Here is a 14,058-nt window from a genome sequence, read left to right as displayed (position 1 = left end):
CAGGGGAGAGTATATACAGTCAAACGTCGCTACGACGAACGCTTCTACTACGAAACAGCCTGTACAACGAAGCATGCCACATGGCCTCGCTGGATTCCTACCTTTTCTATGTATTGTGAACGCCACTACAACGAAGACCACTACAGCGAGTTTGCCCGTTTAACGAACCGATTGATATGCTCCCAATCAACGAAGTTTTGCTTCACAACGAATACGCTTAGCCGCACACGTAACTTACACTCAGCAACCAAATGAAACGGATCAATGGTGGTTGCAAAGTCAACCCACCATGACGTTTGAACAACAAGGAAAACAAGGTCGATATTTCAGCGGGCTGCTCTCCTGCCTCGACCAAGCCGGGTCGGCAGGCAAGCGCGAGGGCATGCCGTAAGGCGCATGTGAGTTCCGGGCTAGCCTTGCGGGAGCGGCAGCCAGCTGCAGAAAAACGGCGTTATGACTAGCCGCGAAGCGGCATTTGACGCTTTGTGTATATTTATCTCCTCACTCCCTGACTCCGCGACGCAGCACGGAGTCAGGGAGTGTAGTTTTCTTCCGCAGAGTAGTATGACTTACTCAATACTCAACCACCGCCGACCTGACGCCGTCGGTCGGCGGTGGTTGAGTATTGAGTAAGTCATACTACTCTGCGGAAGAAAACTACACTTTTTTTTCTTTTCGCCAAGGGTGGTTTGAATCTGCTGTGAATAAACATTTTTATGTCTCAGTATTTTTATATGCCTTATTGGGCTCATTAAAGTGCGCGATGCACGTAACGAAGTGACGTGTATCACGAAGAATTATTGCGGTCCCACACGCATCGTTACACAGGCGTTTCACTGTACGTATTACAGAATCTGTTTCAGTGGAACTGGAGGGGACATTAAAAAATGTGTTTCGTCTATCGTTAGCCGGGGGACACGAAGCGCGCCACCAGTAAGCTTTTCAGCTGCCGCTTTTGGGCAGTTAATAAGGGCATCGTCTGGAGTCTCCTATCCCCGGACGGAGCAGTATAGTTTAAGCCTGACTCCGAGATTCGAGTACACCTACTCTCTGCCTCCTCAGGGTTCCGATTGTATACTTACTTGGCGAAGTCCTCGTGACATAAACGACTTGGAAACTTCGACACTTTTCCGGTCACACATTTCGGTGTGACTTTTCCAGTCACACCGAAACTTATCCCAACATCACCGGCGTATGTGTTGCACACGTACGTCGATGATGTTGGGATAAGTTTCGGTTAAACCTCCAGAGTTAAGCAAAAAATATTGGCACGTGCTCTGTACTGTACCAACTTCGCTGACATTGTGCCTATGTATACGTTCCGCCAACCGAGGTTTCTTGTTTGTTGTTGTTTATGAAAAACATAGCAAGGCAGGCTGCGTTAGAGCTGGTTATCTCATCAACATGATAGTAATATTGGAATTACACAAAAAAATAAGAAAGAATAAAAGAATAAGGAAAGAAAAAGTCTAAGCCATTTCCACCCCGAGTGAAAGCTGTAATGTACACCTTTCAGTGTACTAAGTGTACAGCTTTCACTCGGGGTGGAACTGCAGCTTAGACTAAGCATTCGCTAAGCACTCGTTCACCTGTGTTTCCCTTCTGTTTATTTTGTATTTATCTGCTCTTTTGTGCTCTTTTCGTGTGATCATCTTATTTGTTTTACGATTATCTATTTTCTGACCTATGGTATCCTTTCTACTATTTTTCTGCTGTTAGCTGCTCTGAGCGCGGTGCGTCTAACTCCCGACGCTGGTGTTTCGCTCTCCCTTCGCTGGCGTTCACGGGAAAGCGCGCGATGCTGTTCCAAACGTGCAGCCTGCTCGGCTTATGTGTATCAAACGCATAGGTCGGCAAACTCACTCAGACTCAGATCGGGCCGTGAGTTTGAGCCCGCGTGAGTCCGGCTGAGAAAATTTTCAGTGAGTCTGACTCCGAGTGAGCCCTCAGAGCAAAATATATTTATAGGGCGAGTCTGAGTGAGCTCGGCATTTGCTGCCGACCTATGATCAAACGTGGGAATTGCGCGATGCCAACGCGAGACATGAGACGACGACGGGACGGTCGCTTAAACTGCTTCGCAGTTAAAAATAATAATCACAAGCAATATGTACGCATACGATCTCTAGCATATAAAGAATGCTTCTAAGGGCAGAGTACAATGCATACAGGGTGGTTACACAGATCACCGCGGGTAGAGTCCGTTCAGATAGTTTTCATGCACTTACATATAACATCAATGTGAGATACGTTCGTTACAAACACACTGTGGTGAAATGAAGCAATAATGTCAATTACAAACAGGTAATTAAAGTTATGTTCATTAAAAAAACATGAAGAGCGCACATTGCGCGTCTGTTTGTGTCGTTTTGCCGTTAATCCTAACTTTCTTATTTTCCGCAGTATACGTGCGCCGCTCACTTTTTCTATTTCCTTCGCGTAAAAGTTTTCGCGATGCTTTTGCAACACGGATGTAACTCACGTTGCACTCAGTTCGTGCTGTAGAATCGCAGCTGTAATTCGTCAGATGTTGCAAGTGTGCACATTACTCTCGTATTTTGCAGCTAAAGACGGGACTCCTGTATCCTAATCCTCCTCATTGGTGCGTTCGAGGCGACGACCTGAGACCTGGAATGAGCTCACAGGCTTGCGGTCGCTTCCGCTATATTCTCGTCCTCGTATAGACACGACTGTGTTTCCGGAAAACTGCGTTCCGTGAAGCTTCCATTCATTCCGTTTGGCGCGGAGGTCGATGAGCCGATGGAGGGGAGCCACTCGTTGTTCTCTTTTTCTCCGATTAACTGAGGTTTTCGCCGCACTGCAAGCACGTCTTGGGACTGGAGTTAACGGTGTAAACTATGCGCGCGCAGACACGGAGAAGCACCACGCTGCCGCTGCTCCCATGTAAATCGCCGGGGTGCCGAAGTCGAGCCTCAAGAAGGCGGTTCATGGTAATGCGCGCTAGAGTTGTGCCAGGAAGGGCGCGGAGCCTGGTCGCTCGTTCCGGGCGGGAAAAAAATAAGCGCGAGCCCGCGGTTGGCGGCCCCATTAATCCAGCCCCCGCCGGCAGCGACTGAGCGGTATATAGATGAGCTGCCGTTCGAGCAGCGTGCACGTATATACCGAGGAAGCAGAAGAAGCCGCTGCGTCTTCCCGCGCAGCCTGTAGCCTGTAGCAAGCCTCGCATGGCGCCGCGGCCCTCCTTCGAATGCGCGCGTGTGTGCATGTACAGTGTATAGCTGGACGCGCCCTTGAGGTATACGCCTATCGACAAAGGCAGATGCTGCCGCGTCACTGTTAGTTGCGTGCAGTGCCGTTTCGGCTGACCAGTATACGCCTCGACAGCGCCATCCATGGCGTATACACGCATGTACCTTCTCATAAACGACGCATGTCATATACGGTCCTTCATTCTTGCGTCCCGTTGCAACATCGGCACCTATGGTTCACTCGATGATGAAACACCGGTTGTGTGCGTGATGTCGTAGACTATGCGAAGAACTGTGTGCAGTTATGCAGCAGCCATAGGCCCTAATTGTTCCAGAGACGCGAGACAAAGTACGGTGCGCTCTATATACACCAGTTACCGGGGGTCCCGTGCGGCTCCAAGCGGCACGTTCCTTCTTGTGTAGTATGCCGTCTTACGGCATGGCTGTAATACTGAATAGACGAACAGGCACTTTCCTTTTTACTGCCTTTGAGCTGCTGGTTATAGGAGAGAGCACCGGCGTCGCAATTCAAAATTTTCATATCGCGAACACTACACTCAGCTTCCATCGATCCGCAGCTTTCACCGTCGTGCGCGCAACTAAAGCCGAGCCCAGTTGGTTCCCATATAGGCGCGTTCTCCATTGGCCCCTAAGCGCGGCCAAAGCGACCGGCTCCCGTCCGATATACGTGTATGGTTGCGTGGTGCGCGCTTCACGGTGAAACGCGGAGCAGGGTTCGATCCCCACCCGCTGAGCAGCGGGCTTCTGGGAGTGGCCCGTCTGCCGATATTGCTCGACCAGTCGAGAGACCTCGCGCAACTATACGTGTATATAAGAAAGACCGAGGCGTATACGAGGCAGGTTGCAGAGCCGTGATATATGTATAACAACCGGCGGGGCATCGAGGTGCGTATAGTATATATATATGCGGGCGGTATCCTTCTTCCCGGGTTTCTCGCTCACTGCTCTTTGCTTCTCTTCCATTGCTGGTGTATGCATGCAGGGACAGAGCAGGAACGTGTTATATTGCGTGCCTATAGCGGCGGCCACCGCAGCAGGCATCGTTTTTCTTTTGTTTTCTGCCATCGGTGCGAACTTTGCATACAGTGAACGTTATAAGGACCGTCCCATGCTTTTCGAGGGAGCGGCTCTCTAGTTCTGTGACCTGCTGCGAGCGGCGCCGCTTTGACACAAGCGGGAAAAGGAGAAGTATCGGCCGCTCGGTGGCAATGCATGCGCTGTGGACGGCTGATGCAGCTGTGAAAGTGGCCGCCGCTTCGCGCACGCATATAAACCCTGCTAGCGCGGAAAGTGAAGTGCGTTCATTCGCGTATGTAGCGGCTCTCGCGTTCATATGCAGCCATGTGGTGTTGCGGCCGTGCGTTTATGGGGTCAGTAAGGAGACAGCGTTTGTGGCTTGTCCTTCTTCGCGGGTGTCCTTGTTGAAAATTCGCGCTACCTGCCATTATGGATCCGTTCCAACTATCCCGATTCCATTGTCGCTTATGGAACAACGGTTATGTTTGCAAGTGTTTATCGGCTACGGCATATAGTTCAGCAACGGTCAGTATATGGCGTTGGCGCTGTATTGCCACGGGGTCGTGGCGTTGACGAAGGAAGCAGTCGGCGTGTTCAAGATGAAACTCTTTATTTTTGCGCTTGTCGCCGGAAAACGGAAAGTCAAACTACAAGCAATACACACTGTAGACATAGCGGCGAGCGGAGCGTCGACCGTCGATAATCTGAACCGCGGCAAGGCGCGTCGGTATTTGTACTGTACATGCGGTATCGAACATTCGAGCCTTATCGCTGGTGGCCGCGTTAGTTCCAGAATGAACTCAGCTGTTCGCGTTTGCGCTCTGAGAGCCTAAGAGATGATCCTAAAATAATCTCGAATGTTCTAAGACATTCTGGCGCGGTTAGCGCAAGGCAGCAGCTACATGTGCAATGGGCCGGTAACAGAAAACATAGAAAGAAAGGAGCGTGGGTGACAATATACTGACCAGTGAGCATTGTTTAGGAATACGTGAATAGTCGTGGTTTCCCGAAAATGACCATTAGTTTGAAGTTAGCGCTTGTCCTGTCCACTTTCCTATTTGTGTATTCACTTCCTTCGCGCTTCAGGCGAAGTCCGAAATAAATGAAAAGCGATGACAAATATAAAATGACCGCGGCACACGTGCGCGTGTAGAGGAGATCTGTGCCGTATACGTGTTTCGGATCGGTGTGGCATCTACATTCCTGTTGCCGCAGCATGTGCGAGCAAACATCGTTGACAGGTACTGCAAGCAAGGACAGACCCGAGCAGACAGACTGCAAATACAGCTACAAGCAGAGAGGGAAGTGAGGTAGGGTCGAGTGGAGGTTTCTACCCCGCTCTGAGTCTAGCTAGGTCCGAAACACGACCCGCGACCAGCAGGAAGGGAGCGCAGCATCTTGTTAGCACTTGACTAAACACGCCGCGTGTCACACGACGAAGTCTGTGCATGTCAGCCGCAGTTTGGGTGTCCCGATGCCGTGGCCGCGACACCCGCTCTAAGATTCAACGAGAGGGAAACCTCGGGTGGCCTCGCGGAGGTCGCGAGTGGAGGGGGCGGGGCTCTCCTCCTTAACGTGCCTGTCGTAGTCGCCGGTATTTTGGTTTTGCGGAACGCGCGATTCTCGGAAAGCGTTGCAAGAGGTGATGCGTCTTTTACCGTACGTTGCGACTGCTTCCGTTGTCGTGTCTGGGTATGTGTCTTCTGCTGGTGAAAACGGCGCTCATTGCTTACATGTACGGCGGTCGTCTTCGTGAAACGGTGCACTTGCAGCTGGGACCGTGGACACGGGTCATTTGTCGCGCCGTACGAAGAGGGGGTCGACGTATGCGCGCGCTCGCATTCTTGCGGCTTCCTAACTTTCCCGTTCGGAGGGAGGCCTCCAGCTGTACGACTTCGTGTCCCCGCCTACGAACCGAGTCGGTTTTAGAACGCCACTCCGCTTTGATCGTACTTCCGGTCGTTGAGGCCCGAGTATTTCTATGTTTGCTTTCGAGCTGGAGCTGCCCTGTGATGTCATGGACAAGTTTGTACCCTGCCTCTTTTGCGCTTTTCCCCGGGAAAGTGTGTTGGACTCAGCTTCGGTGGACACGTTTCTGTTCGTGATTGATGTTTGTGGCTCAACTGTGCAACCTTTTTGTTTCGTAATTAAATTTGTTTGAGCGTTATTGTAGCGTGTAAGCCGCGTCAAAGTACCCCAGGTGGTCGAAATTTCAGGAGCCCTCCACTACGGTGTCCCTCCTAATCATATTCTGGTTTTGCGGACGTTAAACCCCAACAATTATTATTATTATTATTATTATTATTATTATTATTATTATTATTATTATTATTATTATTATTATTATTATTATTATTATTATTATTATTATTACTGACAGGCCGGCTGAGTTTTGGAAGTATGTACGTAAACGGTCTAGCAAAAGCGGAGAGTCCTTCAGACTACTGGACTCAAATGGGGCAGAAGTGCATGCCGTCGCTGACTGTTTTGCCGCGCATTTCTCATCCGTTTATAAGGCCTCAGACTATAGCACTGATATCAGACAACAGCCCAAGGCAGTTAGCTCATCCAGTGCTTTGTCGCTGGATGAAAATCTTATCAGCGAAAGCATTAAGCGCTTAAAACCATCCTTATCATGTGGCCCAGATGGTATCCCCTCCGCCATACTAAAAGCTTATGGTAGTATATATTTAATAACTGCCTGGACACTTCCACATTTCCTAGCATGTGGAAAACTGCTCGTGTTTTCCCAGTATTTAAGTCGGGCTCTAAAACAGATGTTTCTAATTATCGCCCGATTTCTCTACTATGTGCCACATCAAAGATCTTCGAACTGGCTCTTCACAAAATATTGTCTTTTAGTGTGAAAAACTCATTGATTCCAAATCAACATGGTTTTCTTGCTGGCCGCTCAACTACCACAAATCTTGCTAGTTTCATGACGCAGATCTCCACACCTATTTCTCAGAGAGGACAGGTTGACGTAATCTACTGTGACCTGAGCAAGGCTTTTGACGTAGTCAGCCACACACTGATTATGGTTAAACTTGCGAACTTTGATGTTGACTTGTAAGTTGTGAATCTCTTGCACAGCTATCTGCTCAATAGATCTTGTTATGTTGCCGTAAATGGCCAAACCTCTTCTTTGTATAAAGTGACTAGTGGGGTCCCTCAAGGGTCGGTATTAGGCCCACTCCTATTTTTAATTTACGTTAATGATGTTTCTTTTGCCATTCGTAATTCTTCTTTCCTCTTGTATGCCGATGACATCAAGATATTTAAGGAAATTCATTCAGTTAACGACTGTCGCTTGCTGCAGTCAGATTTGTGTTCTTTTTCCGAATGGTGCAACGGAAATAACCTTTCTCTGAATACCTCAAAGACAAAATTCATGTCTATCACTCGCAAAACATCTAGCGTGTCTTTCAGTACTCTGTCAATTCTGTGTCCTTATGCAAGGTTTATGAGATCAGTGATCTTGGTGTTGTTATTGATAGCACGTTAAACTTTTCTGCTCACGCTAAGCGTGTTGCTTTGCGGGGTCTTCGCACCCTAGGCTGTGTTTGCAGATTGTCTAGAGAATTCCGTTCTCCTATGCCCTTCCGAAAATTGTACACCGCGCTATGTCTTCCTCAACTGGAGTATGCGTCCGTGATATGGAATGGCATTGCTCAATCCAGCGGTAACACCATTGAACGAGTCCAGAAAAAATTCCTTAGCATATATAACCATCGCTTTGCTAAAAAATCTCGTTCAAATACTGCTGAATTATTATCATTGCCATCACTTCACTGCCGACGAAATCGTTCTGATCTCTTGTTTCTTTACAAGCTAGTCCACGGTATCATATCCTGCCCTGTACTTCTCAATTGTGTAAATTTTCGAATTCCGCGTAAGTTAACCAGAGAGAACAGACCGTTTCATGTACCCGCCTGCTTCTTCCAACACTCTACCGTTCACAGAATACAAAGTCTCTATAATGTTAATTTCCTTGATCTTGACATTTTTCATAGTCCACAATCATTGTTTTTATCCAAGCTTTGTACTGTTTTGACATAGTATGGCACAATGTACAAAGTCTTCCCTTCTCCGTCTTTCCGCATAGTTGTATATATGCAATCTAATTTTTCATTCCCCTTCAATATTTCTCGTGTTGTCTTATTTTACTCCTCCCCTTTTGTGTTCATTTCTCTTTGTCTACGTGTATTTGCTCTTTTTATTTCCGAAGACTGTCTGTATTGTATAGTTTATTTTTATTATTTTTTTTGCGTGCGCCTGCACAAAGACCTTACGGTTGTTCCTGGGCACGTTAAATAAATAAATGATTGATTGATTATTATTATTAAAATGATTGATTATTATTATTATTATTATTATTATTATTATTATTATTATTATTATTATTATTATTATTATTATTATTATTATTATTATTATTATTATTATTATTATTATTATTATTATTATTATGTTATTGTAGGCAGCCAATAGACGTTCTTTTTTTTTACTTTGGATTGCTTGCTTGCTTCAGTTGGTGAATTGCATTACATCGAGTCGTTTTCTTTTTTTCTTTCGTGGTCATCTGATTTCATCCATGTGCATTGAACGTCTTCAGTTCCGGGTTTCTATATTCACGGAATCCTTTGTACCTCAGGAATACGTCACGCAATATTGTCAGTTAGGCCGCCATTCAGCAGTGCCGTCCAACCAGTTAACAGTTATAAATGGTTGGCCAAACGCATTTTACGAAACTGCCTGTTCGCTATTTGACGCATCGTTCAAAAAACAGTGGCTCTTCCTATCTGAAATAGAAACAAACGTGTTCTCGCAGAGACAGCATGTGTCGAGAGCCGAAGTGCGTGCAATGTTCAACACGATGTGTCCCTTTCTCGTGCTACTCCGGTGCGACAGGCCAATGTATAGCGTCGCTTTGTTTGTAGCGGCGGTTTGGAACACTGCTTATCATTTTCTAATGGCCTCAAAGATCACGCGTGCTCCTCCGCGGCACGGGAATTCTCGTATAGGCCGGGCGCTACCCGGTTTTCCGTATATGTGTTCGCCTTGCAGGAACTATAGAATATTTTACAGATGGCAGGTCATCCGCAGCACGGCCTCTGAACAGAGGCTGCTGCTACGGTAATTGCATTAGAAAACACCTACCTCCCGGCTTTTGGGCACAGAGGCTTGGAGCAGACATTCGCGCTACTTCCACATTCGGACAATTTTTGTAGAATTTTCATTTCCCATTCATTCAACACTTATAGACCATTCCTCATGTCAATGTCATTTTTTGTACTTTATATATATTTTACGCTTCTGTATAGCCCGTGCTTTTAGGTCACTTTACAGCCACATTACATCCTGTCATCGTAAATCGTTGGTCACCGTTAACACTCCATTATCTGTCATGACGCTTTTGGGCAAACCTGGCCATTGCGCCATTAAAACCCACATATCATCATCATCATCATCATCATCATCATTTTATGGATGAGTTTCGGTGCCGCCATGTTGGACTGCAGCCTTGCCGGTTTGTATCTTTAGCGAGTATCTTTAGCAGACGCATGAAAACTGTTGGGTTAGTGCATTCGACGTTTCCTGACCTTTTTAAATCACGTCTCGGTGTACAAAAATAAGACAGCAGCCCAAGGTGGTGGGCGACCGCGTGTGTTATGTAAAATCGTCCGTACTGTCACGTGTTGCGTGGTCAGCCTTTGACGTTCGTCCTTTGCCGCAGGTCCTTCGAGCAAGCGCCTGAAGAAGTCCGACCTGATGGCCACGCTGGATGCTTCCGGTCAGCAGCCTGATGCCGACTGGAACCTCTAGCTTCAACGGAAGGCTTCCTTCCGCTGTACACACCTGTACAAACTGACGCGCGAACAGGTGGGTGAATCTTGGCGTCGCGACCATCTGCGACAGCCATGCAACCGGCTAACATCGCGGCTGTCCGAAATTCAATGCCTTCTATAGCGTAGCGTACCTCAGGTGGCTTGTTTGCGTTTGAACACACCATATTCATCCCGTGAATGCACAGGGCACATGTATGTCTGTAGCCTAATGGTAACAATGGAGCGACAGCGATATACGCTAAATATCTGCAGTTGAAAAGGTTGAGTCTGACGTGTAAACTGATTCCCATTACGCTGGTACCGGTGTGTGGCGACCTCCTTAGATGGTAGTTTTTAATGAGAAACCGTGAAACGGTAACGCTTTTGTGTTACGATGCAAACGGTTGTCCCATTAAGATCACACCTCAGCCTGAGGGCCAAACAACGAAACGTTCCTTTCCTCAGTAAGGAAGCCTTCATTTTGGTGAGGCCGCCTTATGTCACTCTGAAAGCTTCCTCACTGAGGAGCCCTCGCTGAAGGCTTCCTTGGCGCTCCCTCAGCTTAAGGTTGCTTTGGGGCTACCTTCGTGCGCCCTTAGGTTGGCTCCTGGCCCTGAACGAACCGCTTCACCTCACAGCTAGCCCACGTGATGCTTGTTTCCGAGGCAACCCTCCCACCCCACCTATGCGGGAAGACGCGAGCGTACGTGCACGGTGAAGCGCGTTTAGACTGACAGTACCATACTGAGAGCGCTTAAAGAGGCGGGCGTTTCAGTGTTGCTAGAACACACCACGTTTTGCGCTCGACTACGGTGGCTTTTCGCATTTAGTGATCACAGTTGGAAGAAAGCGTACACGCGTCTCTATATTAGCACTTCGATTTGGAAGCGATGCGGTGGCCCAACTTTTTTTTACAGAATAAACGCTTGTGAGCAAAGCTTATATTCGATAATCTCGAACGCAGAAGCGCGGCAACCATTCCTCCCACGAGGACGGGTGAAGGGAGCTTTCAGAGTACGCTTGCTTCCTCCGTCGCTACTTGGCTGTAAGGAGGCCTCACGTAAGGTGAGGACGCGGTCGAAGGAAAGGAACGTTTCGTTGTTTGGCCCTGAGTGTGCTGAGCTGCCACCTCGTTCGTGCCGCAGTGACTCCTGTGTTGCAGCTATCCTTCCTGGCCAACGTATAATGTCGCGGCGCTTTCCTGGAAGTTGTCGATCATGGTATAGTGATCAACATTAGCGCGTGAGCAGCACTTCGAGAAAATCAGCTAAATGACGCCGACATATTGTTTGGCGGCTATGCCAAATCAAGTGAGCTATGTTTGATCCAGCACCAAAAGAAATAGAGAACGTTCACCACTTCAGGAAACAATTAACCAAAAGAATGGCAGCCGGTGAACGCCTGTACTTTGCTTTTATTGAAGCTAGAGGTGTGCACGGGCTCCGGGTAGCCCGAAAGCCCGACCCGGCCCGCGGGCCGGGCTCGGGCGGGCCGACGCATTTCCACCTCGGGCCCGGGCCGGGCTCGGGCTACTTGGAGTTTTATCGGGCCGGGCTCGGGCCCGGCGCAAAGCCCGACTCAAGCCCGACATATAGAAAATCAGAGGGAATTGTTTTCCAGCACGCATACAGCGCCTTTTCCGCGACCGCCCTTAACCGCTTTTCCTTTCCATTCGCTACTTTAAACAAAAGGGGAGCTCTCCGATTATCTCTCTATGGAATCGTCCGCCTGTCCATCTGAGGTTTTAGTCTTCTGGAAAAACAAGCAGCAGACGTATCCCAAGCTTGCCAGGCTGGCAAAAAAGATATTAGCAATTTCGGCGACGAGTGCAAGCAGCGAACGCAACTTCAGTTCGGCGGGCTACATAAAGTAAAAGCGCCGCACTTCTTTGAAGCCGGAATCGTGGGACTGCTTGCTATTTTGCACGACAGTTTGTAATCTCTGTAATAGAGACTGTTCGTCGTGTGTCGCTTGATCATATTCGATATGCTCAATAAAATGCCAAATTACCGGAAAACGATGTTTTGTTTTCGCAGAGAACCTTCAAAAAGCCGGGCCGGGCCGGGCCCGGCCCGGGATTGTGTTTTCGTACGTCGGGCCGGGCCGGGCGGGCTCGCAGCCCTTTGCCGTCGTGCTCGGGCGGGCCTTCGACAAAGTCAGCGGGCCCGGGCCGGACTCGGGCTCGGAAATACGGCCCGTGCACAGCTCTAATCGAAGCCACCATTCCCATATTTAATGTTGCCTCGTAGAGTCAACGTATACGTAATGTTGACTGTACGAGCCCGAAGTCTTAGTGGGCAAAGACGCGCAGATTGTGTGGTGACTCGCTTACGGCTTCCACGTACGGCTTCGTCGCAGACAGGTCGGCCGGGAAGTTTTCGTGCACGCGCGTCAATTAAATGAATCTTTAACGTGGCCTGTCAGAAATCTTGGTTATAGTGTATAGGTTATTTCGTTTGTGCATCCGCTTCTGGGAATGAGCGTAGTGCCCCCCTATAGTGTTACTGCTAGGGAGTTGTGTGTATCACATCGTGGTGTTCGCACATGAGCTGGACGGTTACTAAACTTGAAGTGAAATCCATCTAGCCCTTTGATTGGCTGCTGATAACGTCGGCCGTTTGCCGTCGGTCTGACTTTGAGCACCTCCGCGGTGAGACGCGCTTAAAGGGGTCATGAAGCACCCCTTGAGCTGATTGAAAAAACACATCCTGCGGAAAGCTGACACGGCTATGAACTGCTCTGCCAAATATTACAGTCGTGCGCGCCGCGTAATGGCCACAAGCGGAGCGCGAAGTTGCCGTTTCCCCAGGCACCCTCTTTTCAAACAGAGGCCGGTTCTCACTCTCGTCGGTGGGCGGGGCGTCTGTCCGCTGTACGTCGCAAAGACATAGCATGCTTATTGGCCGATAGCCGACGTAAATCGAGAGCGGCGTTCGGATCAGATGCGCTTCTTGCCGCGGAATGCCGCCACTTGCCGGCGCCGCACTCGCGCAAGCGAATCACAGCGGGAGAGCGATCGCGTTTCATGACGCGCGCTGGCGTAACTTCTTTCCCCCATGCCATCCCTCCCTGTCTAGCTTCCAGTGCGCTCGTCGGCACGAGAAAAGAGAGAAAGCGCTGGGAGCGTGCGCCAAACCCCCGTAACTCCGCTGATTCTTGACGGATTCGAGAAATTTTTGCGGCAATCGATTCGGGAGGCAGTACACTCCGATACTGAGGCCATTAGATCATTACTTGGAAAAGTGGTTCATGACCCCTTTAACACCGTGATGACCAATGCATCATCGTATACGCTGCGTGGTTTTGGTACCTCCGGTTGCGTATTTATACTTGGGAAGCGTAAGCGTAGACTGTAAAATAGCACTTTGGATAATATGGAGAGAGTCTGTATTTCCGCATTGTTCAGCAAAGTAGTTATAATTAATTAGTTAGTGTGCAGGGGTGGAGTTAGGTGCAGGGGTGGAAGAGGTTACGGAACCCCTCATACTGCCTCTACTGTGGAGCGTAGCCCACAATGCATCACTGCACCTAGGAATGTCCACACCCACCGAGCTACCACCCTGTTCCGTCACCCACACATTCCTCCCGGGAAACTGTGCTGACCAGCTCAGAGCCGCAGGAGCAGCGTCGTCTGATCTAGGGGGGCTCGTGGAATGGCGCGAGGCAATGGGGCCATGAACTAAGGGCCATAAAGTTTCCTAAAATTAACTAGAGGGTACTCTGGCGCTGCGATCGTTCAGCCACCATGGGAATGATGGGTAGTACACGGACCTGCCTAGTCTTCGTACTTTCGGGCTTCGAACGCACTTGTGGCTTTGTTTATCGCTGTGTTTTGGTTTTCTTTCGGATAAAAGAATTGACCGTTGTGAACTTCGTCACCAGGTTTGAGTTGGTGAGCCTAGAAAAGTTAAAGTGAAGTGGAACTGCTTACTTTTGCTGAACTTCGTTTTGCGACAAAGCGGATGCAGGCGACACGGAGCCAA

General features: G+C 48.8%; 1 protein-coding gene across 1 annotated transcript in view; it reads left to right on the top strand.

The window, feature by feature from the left end:
- The window catches only part of LOC119390538 (probable RNA-binding protein 19), a 104,330-nt gene that overhangs the window by 88,733 nt on the left and 1,539 nt on the right, over positions 1–14,058 (top strand). Inside the window, 1 exon segment of the mRNA XM_037658148.1 lies at positions 9,985–10,130. Within this exon segment, the coding sequence (XP_037514076.1) occupies positions 9,985–10,073 (89 nt within the window). The 3' untranslated portion in view covers positions 10,074–10,130.

This window comes from Rhipicephalus sanguineus, chromosome 4 (assembly GCF_013339695.2).
Source record: "Rhipicephalus sanguineus isolate Rsan-2018 chromosome 4, BIME_Rsan_1.4, whole genome shotgun sequence".
Taxonomy (NCBI): Eukaryota; Metazoa; Arthropoda; class Arachnida; order Ixodida; family Ixodidae; genus Rhipicephalus; species Rhipicephalus sanguineus.
The sequence above is the reverse complement of the archived record's forward strand: the minus strand, read 5'-3'. Positions and strand labels throughout refer to the sequence as shown.